Source organism: Engystomops pustulosus, chromosome 6 (genome assembly GCF_040894005.1).
Source record: "Engystomops pustulosus chromosome 6, aEngPut4.maternal, whole genome shotgun sequence".
In the NCBI taxonomy this organism is placed as follows: Eukaryota; Metazoa; Chordata; class Amphibia; order Anura; family Leptodactylidae; genus Engystomops; species Engystomops pustulosus.
The window spans coordinates 138,298,258-138,316,258 of record NC_092416.1 but is presented as its reverse complement, the minus strand read 5'-3'; the positions used below and the strand labels follow the sequence as shown (position 1 = coordinate 138,316,258).

Sequence of the window (18,001 nt, the reverse complement as noted above, 5' to 3'; positions counted from 1 at the left end):
GTTTCGATGGGGGCACTAATTTGGGGTGACAGGACCTCTTTAAGTCAAGTGAAGAGGTTTCATAACCCCAAGAAAAGTGGTGTTGTAAAGACCCTGGTGGACACTTTTCATGTGTCATTAATAATATCAGTGTCTTCTCACTAAAGGGCCCTTAGGCACTGGGGCCCAGGAGCAACAGCTAATGCAGCACCCCTTACAACTATATCCTTGATGTACACAAAGGGAAACAAAAGACAATCTGGGTTTTGTAGGCTAATTGGGATTTGAATGAGGATTATATACCAGAATATCGATTAGATCACGTTACAGAGTGAGGGCAGGTTTAAGTATATCTTTTTGTTGGCAATAGCCAGTGTTAGCAATAACGACAAAATGAGAATGATTTGAGTCTGTTTAATGTCAAACTTCATTTGAATCCAATCCATAATCTTCAAAACACTTCCATTTCCTTCTCCCTGCAATGAGTTCACCGTTGCATATCCATCCTTCGTTCCCTCTTTTTGTTACAGACCAATAAATAGACAGATAGTAATTTGGCACAGTATCACTCAACCTCCTTACTCATTCACTCCCCCTAGTGGCAGTCCTTCTCACCCCATGCATCCATTGTTCAAAATATACAAATAACCCCTGTTCTTCACAGACAGTGCCAGTCGTCTTAATGGCAAATGCCAACCCAATGCCATCAGGCTATTTCGTCAAATTGCTTCCATAAGTCATCAACTGTAACAGGAAGGGTTAACCAGTTACAAACATGGCTGCCGGCAGCTTCCTTGCCACTAATAGTGGCTTTTCTTTACTAGCACTGCATTTTATCTGCATCTGCGGTTACAGATTAAGAGATTTCAAGACCCGGCGGAGATTGACTCACAGTTATAGAAAGCTATATACAGCTGGGATGTGACAAGCTGGCACACTTGTGTATAGAGATTTATAATGGATATATATCTGTATACACACACAACACACATACAAACCTCTCACTGTCGCTGCTCTGTGGAATGCACAATCCAGTCGTGCATACACCTCCTGGCAAGGGTATTAGGTGCCATCCAAAAATAACAATATGTGGGTACTTCTGGTGAAATGTATACTATTATATATGATATTATAATATGCATACATTTCAGAAGTACGACATATAGTAAAACAAAGCTAACGCATACATCCTGGTATACAGACCGAACCCCTTGCATACTATGCACCTTAGAATTAAGTGCATGTTCTAGATGCTTCAATCATTTGTAACTAATATCTACACAAGAATCATCCATTTTGTGGGCCGAGCCGAGTATTTACCAACCTATCCAAAGCAAATGAGGCTCCTCAAATGAGCTTAGGTAGGTAGGTTAATATTGGTTCATACAAAAAATGGCGTCATCCAATGTGGGTAAAAGTCACACTTGCCGTAGTCACACTTGGAAAGAGGAGTCTGTGAATCACACATGGAAATAATAGTTTGGGTCGGGAAATGGTAAATGGATCACACTGTTCTTGAGATACCAAGGGCAGGAAAAAAGACAGAGACCACCAGCACAAACACAGCACAGAGACACGCAAAATCCAGGTAGACAGGCTGCAGTCACTGCTTAGGCCACTAGGGGACCAAAAACCCCCAGTCATTGCAATGTCCTCATTAATTTACAACCACTGGGGCCACTTCATAAAATATCTGGAGGTTTTCCAACCCAACTTCCATTACAGAGACCTGATGTCCACAGAAATACATGGTTGGTATGAAGACACAGGCCATGGCGCTGTAGCCCCGATACTTCCTGGGGGTATTCATTGTCGCCAAGTAGGAAATCAACAAAGAATGACAATCACTTGTCAGCATCCCAGTAAATAGTACTCCAAACCCCCAGTTTACTTGTTGGGGTATGGGGAGGGGGCAGTTGGCTGCAGTTCCATCACTGAGGGAGGGGCAGATATTTTGCAGGAGAGGACAAGCAGTGTCCACCACCTGCCCAACTTTCCCCATCCTTCATTACATCCAAACTAAGTGGGAGTGGAACATTGGAGGGTGGCAAGTTTCTTTTCTAATTCCGAGACCTAGGGGTTGAGAAAAAGGTAGAGAGAATTACATGAGATGTCATACAGAAGTATATAAAATACACCAGAGCACCAGAGGAGGGGAATGATGCTCCTGGTAGTAATGGTGTTTCATACATTGACTAAATAAATGCATAATAGGTAGGAGTAGGGATATGTGAGGTAACACTGGCAGTAAACATACTCATATGTTACCATTTGGGCCTCATATGCCTTTCTACAATTATTTTCTAAACATGTAACTTGTTCTGGGTTATTTCCAACCTTTCCTCCACTGTGATTACGATTTTTTCCCACAGACACCTAAAGGGGTTGTTCATTTGCAATTGATGTTGTTTGTGTAATGAAAAGTCATACAATATCCCAATATATATTATGTATCCATTCCTCATTCTTTACAAAGCTTCATTATTTACTTCCAGTGGAAAAAACGGGTTCATGATCATGTGATATCACACAGGTGCACAGCTCATTATATCCCTGGTCATGTGATGTCACACAGGTGCACAGCTCATTATATCCCTGGTCATGGGATGTCACACAGGTGCACGGCTCGTTATATCCCTGGTCATGTGATGTCACACAGGTGCACGGTTCGTTATAACCCTGGTCTTGTGATGTCACACAGGTGCACGGCTCATTATATTCCTTGTCATGTGATGTCACACAGGTGTGCTCCTTTGTGACATCACATGACCAGGGACATAATGAGCCGTGCACCTGTGTGACATCACATGAACAGGGATATAACAAGCCGTGCACCTGTGTGACATCACATGACCACATACATCACATGAGCTTGGACTGTTTTTTTTTCCACAGGAAGTAAACAATGAAGCTTCTTGTTTAATGACTGCAATCAGACATCTAGAAAACTGAAAGTAATTGATACAGAAAGTATAATGGAAAATTGTATAATTTTTCATAACAACAGTAAGCTTAATTGTTTGCTGAAAGTGGACAACCCTTTTAAGATTTTGCAGTATGATGTTTTTTTGGTTAAAGGAATTAATTCATTATGTATACAAAGAAAGTGTAAAAACTGTAGGAGATAGACTCCCGGCTACACTTCATACCTCAACTATTAGACTATGCTTATTCTTAGGAAGTCCAACTTATGTGATCACAGAAGTTGATTGCTTTCTCAGTAGATAAATAGAGAGCAGTGTCCTCCATATATATTGCTTTTGGCTGTGCAAGGCTGTGAAAATATATTGCCCACATGTACCCTTTAAAAACCAAATTGTGGCTATACATGATCATGTATGACAATTGTTATATAAAATTTCTGTAAGAACCTTTTCCTGTAGTTTCTGAATCTCTGCTGCATGTGCAGTTTCTACTTCTTCCAGTGATTGCTTCTGCATTTCCTCCTTCTTTAAGAAGTCCAGTTCCCTGGAAAAAAAAATATAAGTAATTTGTTATAGAGCAATGTACATATCCTGATTTCAAGATTGTCAATAAAACCTGAGACTCATCTCAAAGAAGGTTAAGTTTAAGGCTAGAAGCTCAACCCTAGGTGGTTGCAACGACATTGCTTACTTTTGCTGGTACTCCTTGATCAACCGTTTGGCTTTACTGTACTTGCGCTCTAGTCCCTGGTGTTGAGCTTGGGTCTCTTTCAGATGTTCATCCACAGCCTGACATAAACTTTGAGCCTCCATCCAGTATCCCTGCAGCTTCTCTACACGATCCCTGTTCTCCTGGACACTTTGCTGTAGTTGAACTTTCTCCATCCGCCAACGAGAACGTTCTTGTTCCAGCCCAGCCAACTATAAAAAGGGAGTCAAATGTGTTAGAAAGGATGCCAGTATTATTGTTTCAGCATCAAATAGATGTACCCGATTCAGAGGTTTATGACATTATATTTAACATATAAGGGGTTGTATATAATAACAATATATCTATTGAGAAGAAATAATCACTAAAGGGGTCTCTTCACCTGTAGACATCATCAGAATAATAAGCATGCCAAAGCCTCTTTTGGGTTGGGCAATTGTAAACTAGTTCTGAATCCCCTTGTTGTTCTTTGATGGAGTGAAGAATTAAAATGTACCTACTGGTCCAATGGTGGATATGGGTATTAGTCATAGGACTCCTGATGGACTTGGTTGCCTAACCCAGTGATAGATTGACAAATCAGTTACTGTCTTACCTTCCTCTTGAGCTGCTGGATTTCTGCTTCTGTAACAGCATGCTTTATCTGTAACTGAATACATAAATGAAAAACAAATGTGAATCACTACACCATGTGGACAAGAACACTTGACAAGATAGACATTATATGATACACATGATTTTACCTCTTTGAATTTGTGCACTAGTTTCTCAGGATCCATCTCGACTGGGGACAAGGCATCTTCACCTTCAGGTAACTCAAAAACTTCAATTGCTAGATCACCACCGGGAAACATAGGGCTCATCTCTTCATCTTCCTCATCGGTAGCATATTCCCCTGTCTGAGCAAGCACAAAAGCAAACTGGATTAGGTGGCGCCATATATGAATGGGCTCTTGTGTCATAATATGAAGTCTCCACTTACTTCCTCATCATCTTCATTACACTGATTGTAACGTTGTTCCATGTTTTCCCTTTGCCACCTTTCTTGTTCTAGAGTCTGTTGAATGAGTTGAGCAACTTCACTCTGTTCCCCTGGTTTTTCCCGACCAATTAAAAACCTGGTAAAGATCAATATTATGAGATGCAGTCGTAATGAGTTATATGTAAATTGACATCCTAAAAAACATCAGGCATTAACATGATATTATTTGCCTTACTATCTCAAATTGAGGGATAAATGATGAGGAGCAGTGCCACCATCCTACAATATGACAGAACTTCATGACAAAACTGCTGGAATACTCTTGAGTTATAGAGGTTGGAACTTAAGATCTAGGATGCAAAATTGGACTACCAATGACAAAGTGCATCTCACCTTACACGTCCCTTGGTATTTCTCAAAACAGAAGCTGCAAAAGACTGTGTAACCCCAACCAAACTTGTCCCATCAACTTCCACCAAAAGATCATTCACTTGGATCCTGTTGGAGAAAATTCCAAATGTTTGTTACACAAAGTTACTCAGATCACAAAGAGAATAGATGAATTCTTTATTACTATGATAAGAATACTACAGGAACGCTCTGGGTAAGCAGTATAAACTAGAACAATACCTTCCATCCCGGTGAGCTGCTCCACCTTCAGTCACAGTTTTGACAAATATTCCAAGTTTTTCAAGACCCATGTCAGCTCCAGCCCCCATCCCAATAATACTGATTCCAAGACCCTCAGAGTCTGCAAGGGAAGTTGAGAGAAATTAATTGCTGTCAAAGTGGTATGATCAATGGAATAGTAGTGAAAGAATATAACCTAAAACTGTGCATTTCCATTATGATCTGTAGGACAGTTCCAATGGTTGGACAAAAATTAGATGACTGAATGTTTTAAAACTACAAAATGATAAAGTATATAACTGTTGCGTATTAAACTGATATTTACATCATACTGTATGGTACTGCTCAGTATGGTATTATTATACAGTATCACAGTGTAAGGCTACATGCACACAACCGTGAGCTCATCCAGGCCGGATCCCAGCTGAGCACGTGGCCGGGTGCAGAAGAGGGTAAAGGGGACCGAGTGAATGCGACATATCCTATCCTTTTCATTGTGGCTGCCCAGCTAGGTCATGGTGTGGTTAGACAAAGTGTGCTCGCTGCATCGTAACCTGGTGCCATAGATCTAGATCGTGGCTGTGATCTGGAGTATCAATAATGGTTGTGTGCATGAAGCCTAACAGAAGGTAACATACAAGTTCTGTGGGTTCCAGGGCCACTTTATTGGGAAATATAGTCATGAGGAATATGTTGGCTAATAAAGATGTGTCCAGTAGATGACAATACTAGATCACTACCCTTCTCTGTTAATTTACATTGTCACAAAGATCTGGTATGTTCTCATGTTTGTAAGTTTTCCAGATAAGATAACCCAAAGTTTAGGGTGAGGCGTTCTATCACAGTTTGTGGTTGCTATGGCTGGCATCCCCTGGACACAGATACAGTATAAAGCATGCAAGGAGCATCAGCTTCTCTCTTGTTCTTTAAATTATCTGTTTTAATAATAGTAGAATCTGGCTGCATCCAACCCCTGTGTGTGTAAGGTTCCCCTGAACTTCAGGGTACCCCAAGTATATACAAAGTTTATGTTATGATTAAATCAACCCCTGTTTATAGATATATATAATTCCAGGCCCTTTCATTCCTTCTGTTTCACTCTTATGTGTTCATACTTAGTATATATAGCTCAATGACGTTTCTTCACACATCCCGCGTGCACACCTCTTACTCATACCAATGTCTCACTGTCAATGAATTTTGCTTTATCTCATTGGTAACAAATGCCAGTTTTGCTCTCATTCATTCATTCTTAGAAGAAAGTTTGCTGTATATAGAAGGAGGTGACCGATCTCACAATCTACATATGTAAACTTGTGTATGTCAACATTTCAGGAGTAATGTAACGGTTTGGATTTATTGGTCTAATATTAACTATTAAGGGGAAGTGAGCTGCCTCTAAATCCCCGGTAAGTTGAAAAAATGCAATACTGTAGAAAAGGATTATCCTAGCCTCCATGTAGATTAGATCCTGGATAAAAGCAGCAAGCATTTAGTCTCCCTGCAGCGCCCCCACAGTACAAATGAAACATTACACAGTTTTCTTTGAAGTCAATCAACTGTCTGTGTGATGCAGGGAAGTGCAGAGGAAGGGCTCGTGCACACAATGAGAAAATTAGGACATTACTAACTGTATATTCTACAGCTAGCCAATGTCCACATTCACTTCTATGGGCTTGCTATTGGTCACCTTGAGTACGAAGCAATAAACAACTACAAAATATGGAATTAAATGAGAATTTCCAGGTCTATGATACTGATACTGGATTTATATAATAGGTCATGGATATCAAATAGGTGGGTGGCCAAATAGAAGCTGTGGCCACCACACAGATATTGGAGCTGTATTTTGGGCTCTGGGTTGATTTTGGCATCGAGGGTATGACAATTAGGACTGTTACCAAATTGATATTGATGTCCTATCTATGGGTCAATAAACCTGTTAATAAAACTGTTAACTGTTAATCATATCATCTGTAAGAAGAAAGCTAATGACCAGTAGTGGATTATAACATAGGCGGCCTATGCCTATCGCCTCTCATGGCCACCTAAACCACCCACCAAATTTTGTACTGAGAAAGACTTTCTCCCATGAAATCCTTGTACATCTGTTCCTGCTCTCACTACACATGTACACAAGAGCCATTTGAAGGCTCTCCAAAGGTCCCGAGATCGCAGATTGAAAGCAGGGAAAAGTGAAGCATCCTCCATTCCCCAAGAAGTGGATTCTAGTACCATATGTAGGAAGTGATTCCACACTTGTAGGGGCTATGATAATTATACAGCCCAGGGACCAGGGCAGTCTTAATCCGCCCCTGCTAATGACATCACCAGTATACAATTATATTAAACATTATGTCGGGGGGAGGGATCACAGTGAATCAAAAATAAAGCTAGAAACCAAATTGTCTTCCGTTAGATTCGAAACATATGTAGTTTTTGATGCAGTTTTCTGTGCCAAAGCCATAAGTGGATATATCAGGAATGCACATTATAAGCCCCTTTTCAATCTCAACTTCATTTCCCATCTAAGGTCCAAAAAATGGCTAAAAAACCCTCATCCTTGTGACTACTCTATACTCTATCTAAATGATAATTTATTGGCTTTCAAAACTTAAGTGTACAGGCAAGTAGTGTTGCATGACTTGCATGGGGATATATCATAACAAAGCCATAAGTAAATTGTGATCTGCAAGTTAATAGTTAGAAATCTATTGAATTATTGAAAAACATTTTCTTGCAAACTTTGCTATAAAACATTGACGAAAAAGTCACAGTCATGTGAATAAGGCCTTAGTGCTGTGTGGTAGGATAACTGCAATATTTGTTAAACGTAATGGAATTTTACACCAAGGAAAACCAAGTGGAAGTCTAAGGCCTGGAAGTCTAAGTGAGTTTATTCCGTGTGTGTGCCAGATTAACTGGACCACAAACTGAGCAGCTAAACTGAACTGACATGCTAAGTTCTGTTCAGCAGTTCTACATTTGGGCCATTGAAGTGTTTTCTGCACTCGAGGTTCCCAAGAGCACAGTTGCCTCGATAATTCTCAAATAGAACAACTAGAATTCTTCATAGAGCTAGCCGCCCCATCAAACTAAGCTGAGAAGGGTCCTAGTAAGAGAGGGCCCTATAACCCAATGCAGAACCCAAGAACTCTAAGCTCCAAAGATCCTGTGTACAGTTGGGAGATCCTTCCAGAAGGTTAACCATCACTGCAGATCTCCAACAATATGGTCTTCATAGCTGAGTGTTAAAAGACACAACATAATAAGAGCAGATCTGGATTCTATTTCTTACTTTTATCTTGGACAGTCTAAGTGGAGAATTAGTCCATAGTTTTCCCATTTAAAGACAATAAAACATATGGATGTAGCTTAATGTGTGTTAAAGTCCTCATTAAATATTAACATTTCTACAAATGTGTCTACTACATTAGGACGTCCATACTGGGGAAGGGCTTTTTTTGTGGTGAAACACATATAAATTGGTTTTGACTCAAAAGGAAACTGCTTGCTTCTTGGTTTGAACAATTTAGAAGAGAAAATGCAAATTTGAATATATTTAGCTTTTAATGCCACAATTCTTAATGAGTCTATGATATAATACTGGTATTCAGTATATGTATGGCCCAAGATTTTAGAGTAATATACCACAAGCAGAAAACACAAGCCCTCCAGCACAAAGCATCCCAGCCAATAGCGTGTTGACATAATTAGAGACCTCAGTTAAGGGCAGACATACACTGCACTTTTTTTGAGGAACCAGTTTGCTGACAGCTTGGTACTGGCCATATTTCACTTAAATTATGGAAAATAGAAAACTTCTGATTTGGGAGGTAGTCCACCAATAATTGTTAGTTGTGTTATCACTGCCTCCATTCCTCTAATCTTTGACTGAGGAATCACAGCCAGAATTTCCTTTCCCTGGGGCAAAGATGCAAAGATTAATTTACCTGCTCTAAGGCTATATACACATGACTCCTGTTTTCATCCATGTACTATATGTTTTTTAATGTGTCACTGACACTTTCATTTCAAAGGACATACAAAGAAACTTGTTTTTCATGGATAAGTAGGAAATTGAGAGCAGGTGCTTTTCCTGTTTGTTTGCGGCTTGAAACTTCCCATAGAATATTTAAAATATGGATGCCAAACAAGTGTAATCCATGTGCCATCCTTATTAGCGGATGAGTTGCTTGGCAACATAATTATGTGACCCTTTAAGTGGTTTGGGCATCGTTTACCTGTTTTTATTTTAGTGGATTTACCAAAACGTATGACTTACAATTTAAAAACAGGGAATGTTTAGGGTGCGGTCCAAAGCAGGCCAAGAACAGACCAAAAACGCACCGTGTAGCTGCACCCTAAGGCCGATTGCACACGTGGCGTTTTGAACCCGTTTTTGGGCCGTTTTTAAGCAGTCCATTAAAAAATGCATGCGTTTTTTGAAAACATCCATTTTTGACCAGTTTTCCCAATTATCTTAATAAAAACGGGTCAAAAAGGCATGCGTTTTTTAACGGACTGCTTGAAAACGGACCAAAAACGGGTTCAAAATGCCACGTGTGCTGCCGGCCTAAGGCTCAGTAACAGATTACAGGCTGATAACATACGGACCACAGAAACAGAACACACATCTGTTGTTTCAGTCAATAGAACAACACGTTGCAGCTTGCTAACCCTGTATCTAAAAACTGGACCTAGACTCTGGTGCCTATGGGGGCTCTAGTACATAATGAAATTCCAGTATTATAGGAAACACTTGGTTAACATCAGTTCTAAATATGCCCAAGGCCCCTGAAATTTCATGTTACACCTCTGGGAGTGGGATTACACATTTTAACAAATGTATTATATTCCATACCTTTCTCCAGTTCTACAGGGAAGAGGTCCAGCCTCTCCACTCTCTTCTCAAGCTCATATTCCGCTGAGGCAGCCATAGGATCCACATCATCGTTACGTCTGTCATATTCCTCATTGGAGTATGTGCTAAACACCTGTAGAGGTTAAGGACTATTAGTTTCACAGAAGATCATCTTGCTTTAGTATAATATCATTTGCTTATGTTATTGGAATTCCACTAGAAAAATTGACATAAAGGGTAGAGAATTAGTAAATTATGGCCATGTACACAAAGGACTGGTTATCTCTGAACTGTGTTGTATCATCTGGTATCTTGTGTATATGATGGCACCGCTGATATTTCCAGCTTCTCGTACTGTCTGGAGACTTCTGTCCCCTTGTGTTTATAAATGCATAGCAACCACCTGATCATATACTGTAGACATAACCACTTGCTTTGAAATTCTCTAGTATAAATTTGTCACTTAAATTTTGTTATGTGGACTTTGGAGATTATTATGCTGTGTGCCCTTGAGTCAGAAGGGGAACTTTTGTTAACCATAGGTGAGAACCTATCAGGCCTGGATCTAGATTGTGGTGATAAGACCATCCAACTAGCTCATATGTAAAGGGAATCCCAAAACAAACATTGCTCCTAAGTCACACCACAACCTAGTGTTTTGGCAATGTTTCCTTTAAGGTGGTTAAAAGAAACACTTTGGGGCTCATGTATCATAGTTTTACGGCTTCCACTTTTCTTGAGGTTGGCCTACTCAATCATTGCAATGTATCTTAAGTTTTTCCCCCTTGTTATACATGTGATGAGTTGCCTGTTTAGTCTCAGTTTTGAGACTGTGTTGAGTTTGTGTTGTGAAACTTTTTGGTCCCAAATAGTAGCTCCCAAAAGTAAGTCTGGGTCTAGAATGCTCTGCTAGGGACTTATTAGGCGCAAGAATGGGACAATTTCAGAGCATAAAAGGCTCACAAGTTGAACAATCATCTGGGCTACAGAGATGAATACGACATCTGCACTAAATCCTCGAGGCAGGTAACTTTCTGCACTCTGCTTGATTCTGCGCTTAAAAAGTCTCAAACTGCGAAAAGTCTCACAAAAGTCTTGCAAAAAGTTGCAAAGCAATAGAAGTGATACATGTCCCCCTTTAAGGTTCTGTTTAATATATAGGGGGGGGGCACACAATGTCCTATCTGCAGGTAGCCTGTTAAAAACAGGAGTAGCTCAGCAGATTGTATATAGTGCTGTATTTGCAGGTGGCATGCTATATAGTGGGAGATGTTGAATAGATTGTACATAATGTACCTTGTGTACAGTGTAGTACGGAGCCACACGTACCGCCACTGGGAGCCTATTGCCATCTATGGAGCCATATATATGTCCCCACTACGGTCGTGTGAATAAAGCCTAAGACTATCATGGGACCTGGGCTGTATGAATAGAATAGCCCATAAAAGTCTTGATTTCACTTCCTACATATGTTATTCAAACTGCTTGCTGCCTGATTTCAAATCATTGATTTCAGGACTTTTGGAGGACGTTCAAAGGTCCTCAAATGGCTCTTATGTACATGTGTATTGAAAGCATAAACAGATTTACAAGAATTTCATGGGTAAAATTTGGTGGGTGGTTTGGGTGGCCTATATTATAATCCAATACTGTCTGCAGGTAATATCAGTTAGTATCACATAAACCACTTGCATTATTCCCATATTCACTGATCATTATGCATTTAGAGTGCAGTTATGGTGAGGACCAGAGGGTCCTTGGTTGAGCTGATGTTTTTACACAACAGCGAGGCTCAGCCAGATTAGGATCCATGAGCAGAGTACACGGAAGTTGGCTGATCATGTGCTACTGTGGTTTGTGATTATTTTGTCTTTTACAACATATTAGACCCTCCTGGACCATGAGTATAATTTTCCTCTTGTGGTACAGTGTTATGTCAGAGATAAATGCTAGGTCAGAGAGTGGCTGCAAATCAACCCATCTAAGCTATTGACCAATTGCCCATGTGGCCTCTTTTTTCAGAGACCACAACAAATATTATTATTTATTACACTGCACTAATATTAAATCCATAAATAGCAATTTATGATTACATTTATGTGTTTTATAGAATTCAACAGTGTATTATGGTTGCAGTGTATGGTGGAAACATTAAGGGTAAATGGGTTGGTTAGGATTATTTATTACAGGAATACCTTTCCCCTGTCCTTGTGCCCCATTACAGCACAGCACCTCCTGTCACCATCAGACTTCAGATGTGACATCATGTGACAGTAAGCACCCACTGCACCCTAATGCACAAGACCACTTCATCCTTGCACTGGCCTCAGAGGCATTCGGCTGAGACCAGTATAAGGCTGCAGTAGGTGCGCACTGTCAATGGAACATGCAAATCTGCACCGTATACTGTACAAGACCAGCACTGAAGGAGGTGCCTCCCTGAATCAGAGGTAAGGAGAGAGGTAAGTATAAGTTCCTTGTTTTTTAATATCTATCCAATGGAAACTGTCAGCAGAAATTGAACAAAAAAAAATATGTTGTGAAGCAGCTTAAAGGGGTTGTGAAAAAAAAACTAAAGGTGGCTGGAGGGGGCTGCTTAAAGTAATAAAGATGTCCTTACCTTCCGGCGCCCTCCGGTGTCCCGCGCTGCTTTCGCTCCGGTCCGGGTGCCATGTAAACAAACATGCCGGCCACGCCTATCCGTCCCTATTCACAGCATTGTGTATGGGGGCCGGAAGGTTGTCGGGTCTGGCCGGAAGCTGTGTCCAGCACTGCTCCCGGCGGCCATGTTTGTTTACATGGCGCCCGGACTGGAGCAACAGCAGAACGGGACAACAGAGGGCGCCTGAAGGTAATTATATCTTTATTTTTTTAAGTAGCCCCCTCCGGCCACCTTTAGTTTTTTTTCACAACTCTCGGACAACCCCTTTAACACCTTCCAGATCACGTTTCCTTCATGGTGCAGTGTAGTGGCATCATCCAGAAAAGCAGTTTTCAAGTGAGACGTAAATTAGTTGTGTAATGTCAAGCTCTCCCTACCTCAGATCACCCCCTCTGCCGTGACTGACATTATTCACCAAACTTCAGGAATGAAGGGCCTTCAATTACTGTTAGGTATTTATTCTTGGGCAAGGAGAACTTGACTTAATTGTTAAATTCTCCACCTCCTTGACATTATAGAACCAATTTACATCTCACTTCAACCCTAATTTTCTGAATGATGCATAATGAAAATGAAGGTGTTGTCACGTTTGACAACATATTGGTAGTGGTTGGTCCATTTCTGCTGACAGATTCCTTTTAAGGTGTTATTTGAAAGTAGTTATTTTTTTTAGGTATGGTTGTGACATTTGACATGGTTATTTTGCCATACTTTCTGGCATGATCATTTTTACACTGTAACATCATGGGGGAGAAGGAGTACTAACAAATGGTACCACACAGGACTCATTTCTATAACTAAATATCTTTCATTAGCAATCACCTCAAGCCTGCACCCATAGGATTGTGGTGATTAGACCATCTACTTGGGAGTATTGGACTGGGGCCCACTCTTCGTGAACCCTAGGAAATAGACCAAACTTGCATGTCTGCTGCATTACTTCAGGGGTCCAGAGCCTGGGCCCTTGTTGGGATCCTCTGGTACTTTGATGTGCCAGTCCAACACTGCACCTGGGTTTTACATATAGATGAGGGAACTCCACAAAAAAAATTTGGTCTCAGGTCCCATTTCTGTTGCAGGTTAAAATCACCACATCCTAACACAGTGTTATGGTAATGTTTTGACAGAGGTATTAGTTCCGTAGTTGTTGTACTGCAGACCACACCAAAACTAAAAGGGGATACCTGGGATTATTTATTTCTTAAGTATGGTTGTGACGGCTTACACTGTTATTTTGGCGCCATACTATCTGGTAGGGCTATTTGTACATTGTAATACTAAACACTGTATGGGGGAGGAAGGTAAAGTGAAGAAATGCTACCACACAGGGCAGTATTCTAAACTAAATACCTTTCCTTCGAGATCAGCTCAAGTCTAAACCCTAAATGGCACCTTTTGGGTACCACACAGGCCATTATTCTAAAACCAAAAAATCTTTAATTATATATCACTTCAAGTCTATGCCAGTATTGTGTACAGTCTGTATATGAGTAGGACCATGATAAAGTCTTGTACATGTACATCATACATCTCTTACACCTACATTTCTACCACCACTGGTCCATGGTCCCCCACGTCATAATTTCAGATCATCAGGTTACTTTGTGACCTATAGACAAATGGCAATTCCTTGCTGATCCAATAAGAAGATGTTGCTGACCAGTCATGGATTAATCTGCTCTATAGGTTTGTGCTTACTAGGTGACATCAAAACAAAGTCAAACCAACTACAACAAGGGAATTCATTCTGGTCACATCAGATTCCTTCGAGTACCACCTGAAGTTCTTAGACAACCTGTTGAACCCCAAAACATTACAGTAACCAATCACTAATACTACTCCTAACCTAATGTGGCTGTATACTTTTATCAATATTGTGCATTTGTATCAATAATTAGTAAGTAACTAATAATACACTGTTCACATGTTACAGGGATGTAGTAGAGCAGGGATTTTTTTTTGCCACAGGTCCTAGTTATAATTCATAGCCATGTTTTACAATGGACTAGATCATTATATTCAATGCTACTATGCCATAAAGGGTTAAATTGAACCCTGATACATCTGTCAACATCTACAATTCTCAATGGGATACACTTTTTACATAATCAAATAGTCTTTTGCATGTGATCGGATCATGGCTCTGTCGACACATATAATGCTGTAGACCTCATGCAGATGACATCTATGAGAATATACTTCTTTGTCTTAGATTCAGAATTGTATTGTAGCCGAACGCTCAGACACAATAACTGCAGACGTAATCTATGTACAGGTTTGTGATTAGTCCTAATGGAGTTATCTGTGGATGGGGAAACTAGATGTGCCTCAGTCTTCTGGTTACGGCATCTTGTCTATGTTATCACTACCCATCCAGACCCTTGACATGACATTTCATTTTACATGTTAATTGTTATAGGACTAGTGTATAATGCTAGGTTCCATCCATGCAGCTGTAGTCAGCGTTCAGGAACCTCTACATATATCAATAGCCCCAATAACAGGAAGCGTGGGGGACTCCCTTCCCCCCACACACCCTGCCAGGCTGCCACTGTCCCCGCAGCAGGAAGTGTCATACAGACACACACACTTCCTCCATTCAAACAGCTGAATGTGTATTACAGTGGAGAAACCCAAGCCCCCCTCCTCCCCAGAATATGGCTATGTGCTTATGTAGACAGATACGTATATAGGCAGACTTGCTTAGCCAATAGCAATGTCCATGGTGCTAGATGAAGAACAGATACAAGCCTGTCTGTGTCGACCGAGGTATTATATCCATGCTGGTGTCATGGAAACTCCACATGCCTCAACATACAGCATGCACCATTCCTGGAATCTTTAGCAAAGGAGAGTGGGATTGCGTGGCCTTCTAAGGGCAATGGGAAAGTGTTGTAATGGCCTATATATTCAAAATACAGAGATGAGCTGAGAACGTAGGACTGAAAATGATGTTGGTCTTACCTTGATGGGCGCTGTACTAAAGCGTATCTTCCGGGAGGGCACTGGCTCCTCTTCTTCAGATAGACCCTCAATCTCTTGACAACTGTTGACCGCCTCATAAAATCCATCCTCATCTTCATCCAAACCACTTCCCCCTGAGTCCTCCCCAAGTCCACTATAAGCACTGAGTTCTATAACTTCGACCTCGGACCAGTCTTCCCTTTTGTAATCTTCTTCTGCCACCTCAACCTCTTCTTCTAGCTCTGCTTCTCTAGCTGTCACCCCCTTGGCTTCTGAGCCTCCATTTTGAGTTACAGCAGTGCCCTCTTCTTTTGATGCCTCTGTTTCCTTAACCACATCTGTCTCTGATTCTCCACTTTCTTCTACTTCCACTGGTTTTATTTTACATATCTCTTGGACAGAGCTCGGCTTTTGAGCAGCATCAACCACCTTTCCAATGGGCTTTTTCTCTTCTGTAGCCTTGGCTGCTTCTGGTTGGAAAAGTCTTGTCCGCCGACCAGTTGGGCCTTTGATGGGAACTTTGTGAATGTTATTGCGGAGGTCTGCATTTTCAAAAACTGCACTCAACTGGCTGACTGTGGGTGAGACAGCATCCGTGTCCAGCTTGTCAAGCGATTCTGTACTCCCACCGAACCTCACTACAACATCTAGTTTTCTGTCCTGAAACCCCCCTCTTTCCTTTCGCAGGAAAATTCTGTTGGTAGTCTCCTTTTCTTGGAGATTCCTCTCGAATACTCGGCGTGCCTCCTGCAGTTTGGAAGGTTGTCTGTCCACATTTGTATCGAAATGGCTTACCCGTTCTGAGACACTGGTACCCAGCTTCAGCAGGGCGCTGTGGTTGACGTTTTCATTTAGGCTGCCGGCCCGCGGCAAAGTCAGTCGGGATGGCTTCTCCTTGGCCTTACTAGTGTCATTCTCATTACCTGCTGGACCTGTCCCCATCTGCAGGAACATGTTCTTGATACGGTGCACATTGGAACCATATTTGCACCTTGATTTGCGCGCTTCCTCGGACTCTGCCTCAGGTGCCCCATCTTTATTACCACGTAGCGTCTGCACTCCCACCTCATATGCATTCCTGTGTGGAGAAGAACTCCTGGGTCCCCCACCTGGGGTCTTACCCTCTGTCTTCATCATTTTTGGGATGTAGGACGTGGGTACCCAGATCTCATAGTCCTCTTCTCTTCTCTCCTCCTCCTCCAACCTCCTCCTTTTTGTGTCTGTCACATCAAGCTGAGTGAAGCATCTTCTCTTCTATGGAACGAAGTAGAGGGAATATGCAGTGCAGCTATGAAGCGGAGCTATGAAAAACACAGTCACCCACCATATCACTGTAGCTGATGCATCCTGGCCTAAACTAGCATCACGAAAAGCAACATCCTCCTTCCTCCTTTCTCTCTGTGACCCCCCTCCTTTCTGTGTATCACTCCCCCTCTCTTGTGCTCTCCCTTTTTTCCTGCCTTCTGCAATCTGAAGAGGTTCCCGCAGGGTCCTATAGAGAGAAGGATTACCAGATCTGAACAAAAACAGAGAGGGAGGAAGGGATTACGGGGAAAAATAGAGTGATCCATCTGTCAAAATGTATTAAAGGGATGAAGGAAGATAACGGTTTTGAAACCCTTCAAGTGTATGCATATATGACACAACTATATATATATATATATATAGTGTTTGTGGACATATGTGATAATACATCTGCATATGTAAAGTGTATATATTAATATACCTACACACTTCTTTACATACTTTTTATGCAACAAATCCTTACCATAAGTCATCAGGAATTTCCTTTTTAATTGTGAACCTGCTAGCTCACTACAGGCAGCAATGGGTGCCATCTGAGGTAAACTTCTCGCCTCATCTGAAGGATGGTACACCCCTCCTAGCTGTTATTATTAGCATTATAATGTTTGCTTTGTATGAGAACACCCACACTTACACATGTATTGTCACATTAACATAACTTTATAGCTGATTGTGTTTCAGTCCTAGAAGGAACACTTATTATTACTGGACGTTCATGAAGATAACAAATTTTAAGCGGTTTCCCAATCACAGGGTGTCCTCCTGATGGGCAAATGTCTAATTTCCCTGCAGCTTCACCTAAGGGCAAACAAAACATTACACAATTCAAAATGAATGAGCTGACCATATATGCAGAGAATTTCTGGGTCCTCCAGATTATAAGGATGCTCTTTTGTAGAAAATAGAAAAGGGCTCTGAATATAAGACCCCCTAATGCAGGTTTCCTTAATGTTGATATGAACTTACGATGTTGTCATGGTGA

The 18,001-nt window shown here is 41.1% G+C and overlaps 1 protein-coding gene across 1 annotated transcript; it reads right to left on the bottom strand.

Annotated features, from left to right (window-relative positions):
• Positions 1-378: 378 nt before the first annotated feature.
• PPP1R9B (protein phosphatase 1 regulatory subunit 9B) lies at positions 379-17,141 on the bottom strand. The gene is made up of 10 exons (XM_072111292.1): positions 15,715-17,141; positions 10,089-10,221; positions 5,225-5,345; positions 4,988-5,092; positions 4,595-4,730; positions 4,356-4,511; positions 4,208-4,261; positions 3,595-3,824; positions 3,351-3,447; positions 379-2,052 (listed from the first exon to the last, which is right to left on the bottom strand). The coding sequence occupies exons 1-10, from the start codon at positions 16,849-16,851 to the stop codon at positions 1,999-2,001; spliced, it is 2,223 nt and encodes a 740-aa protein (XP_071967393.1). The 5' UTR covers positions 16,852-17,141; the 3' UTR covers positions 379-1,998.
• Positions 17,142-18,001: the final 860 nt, after the last annotated feature.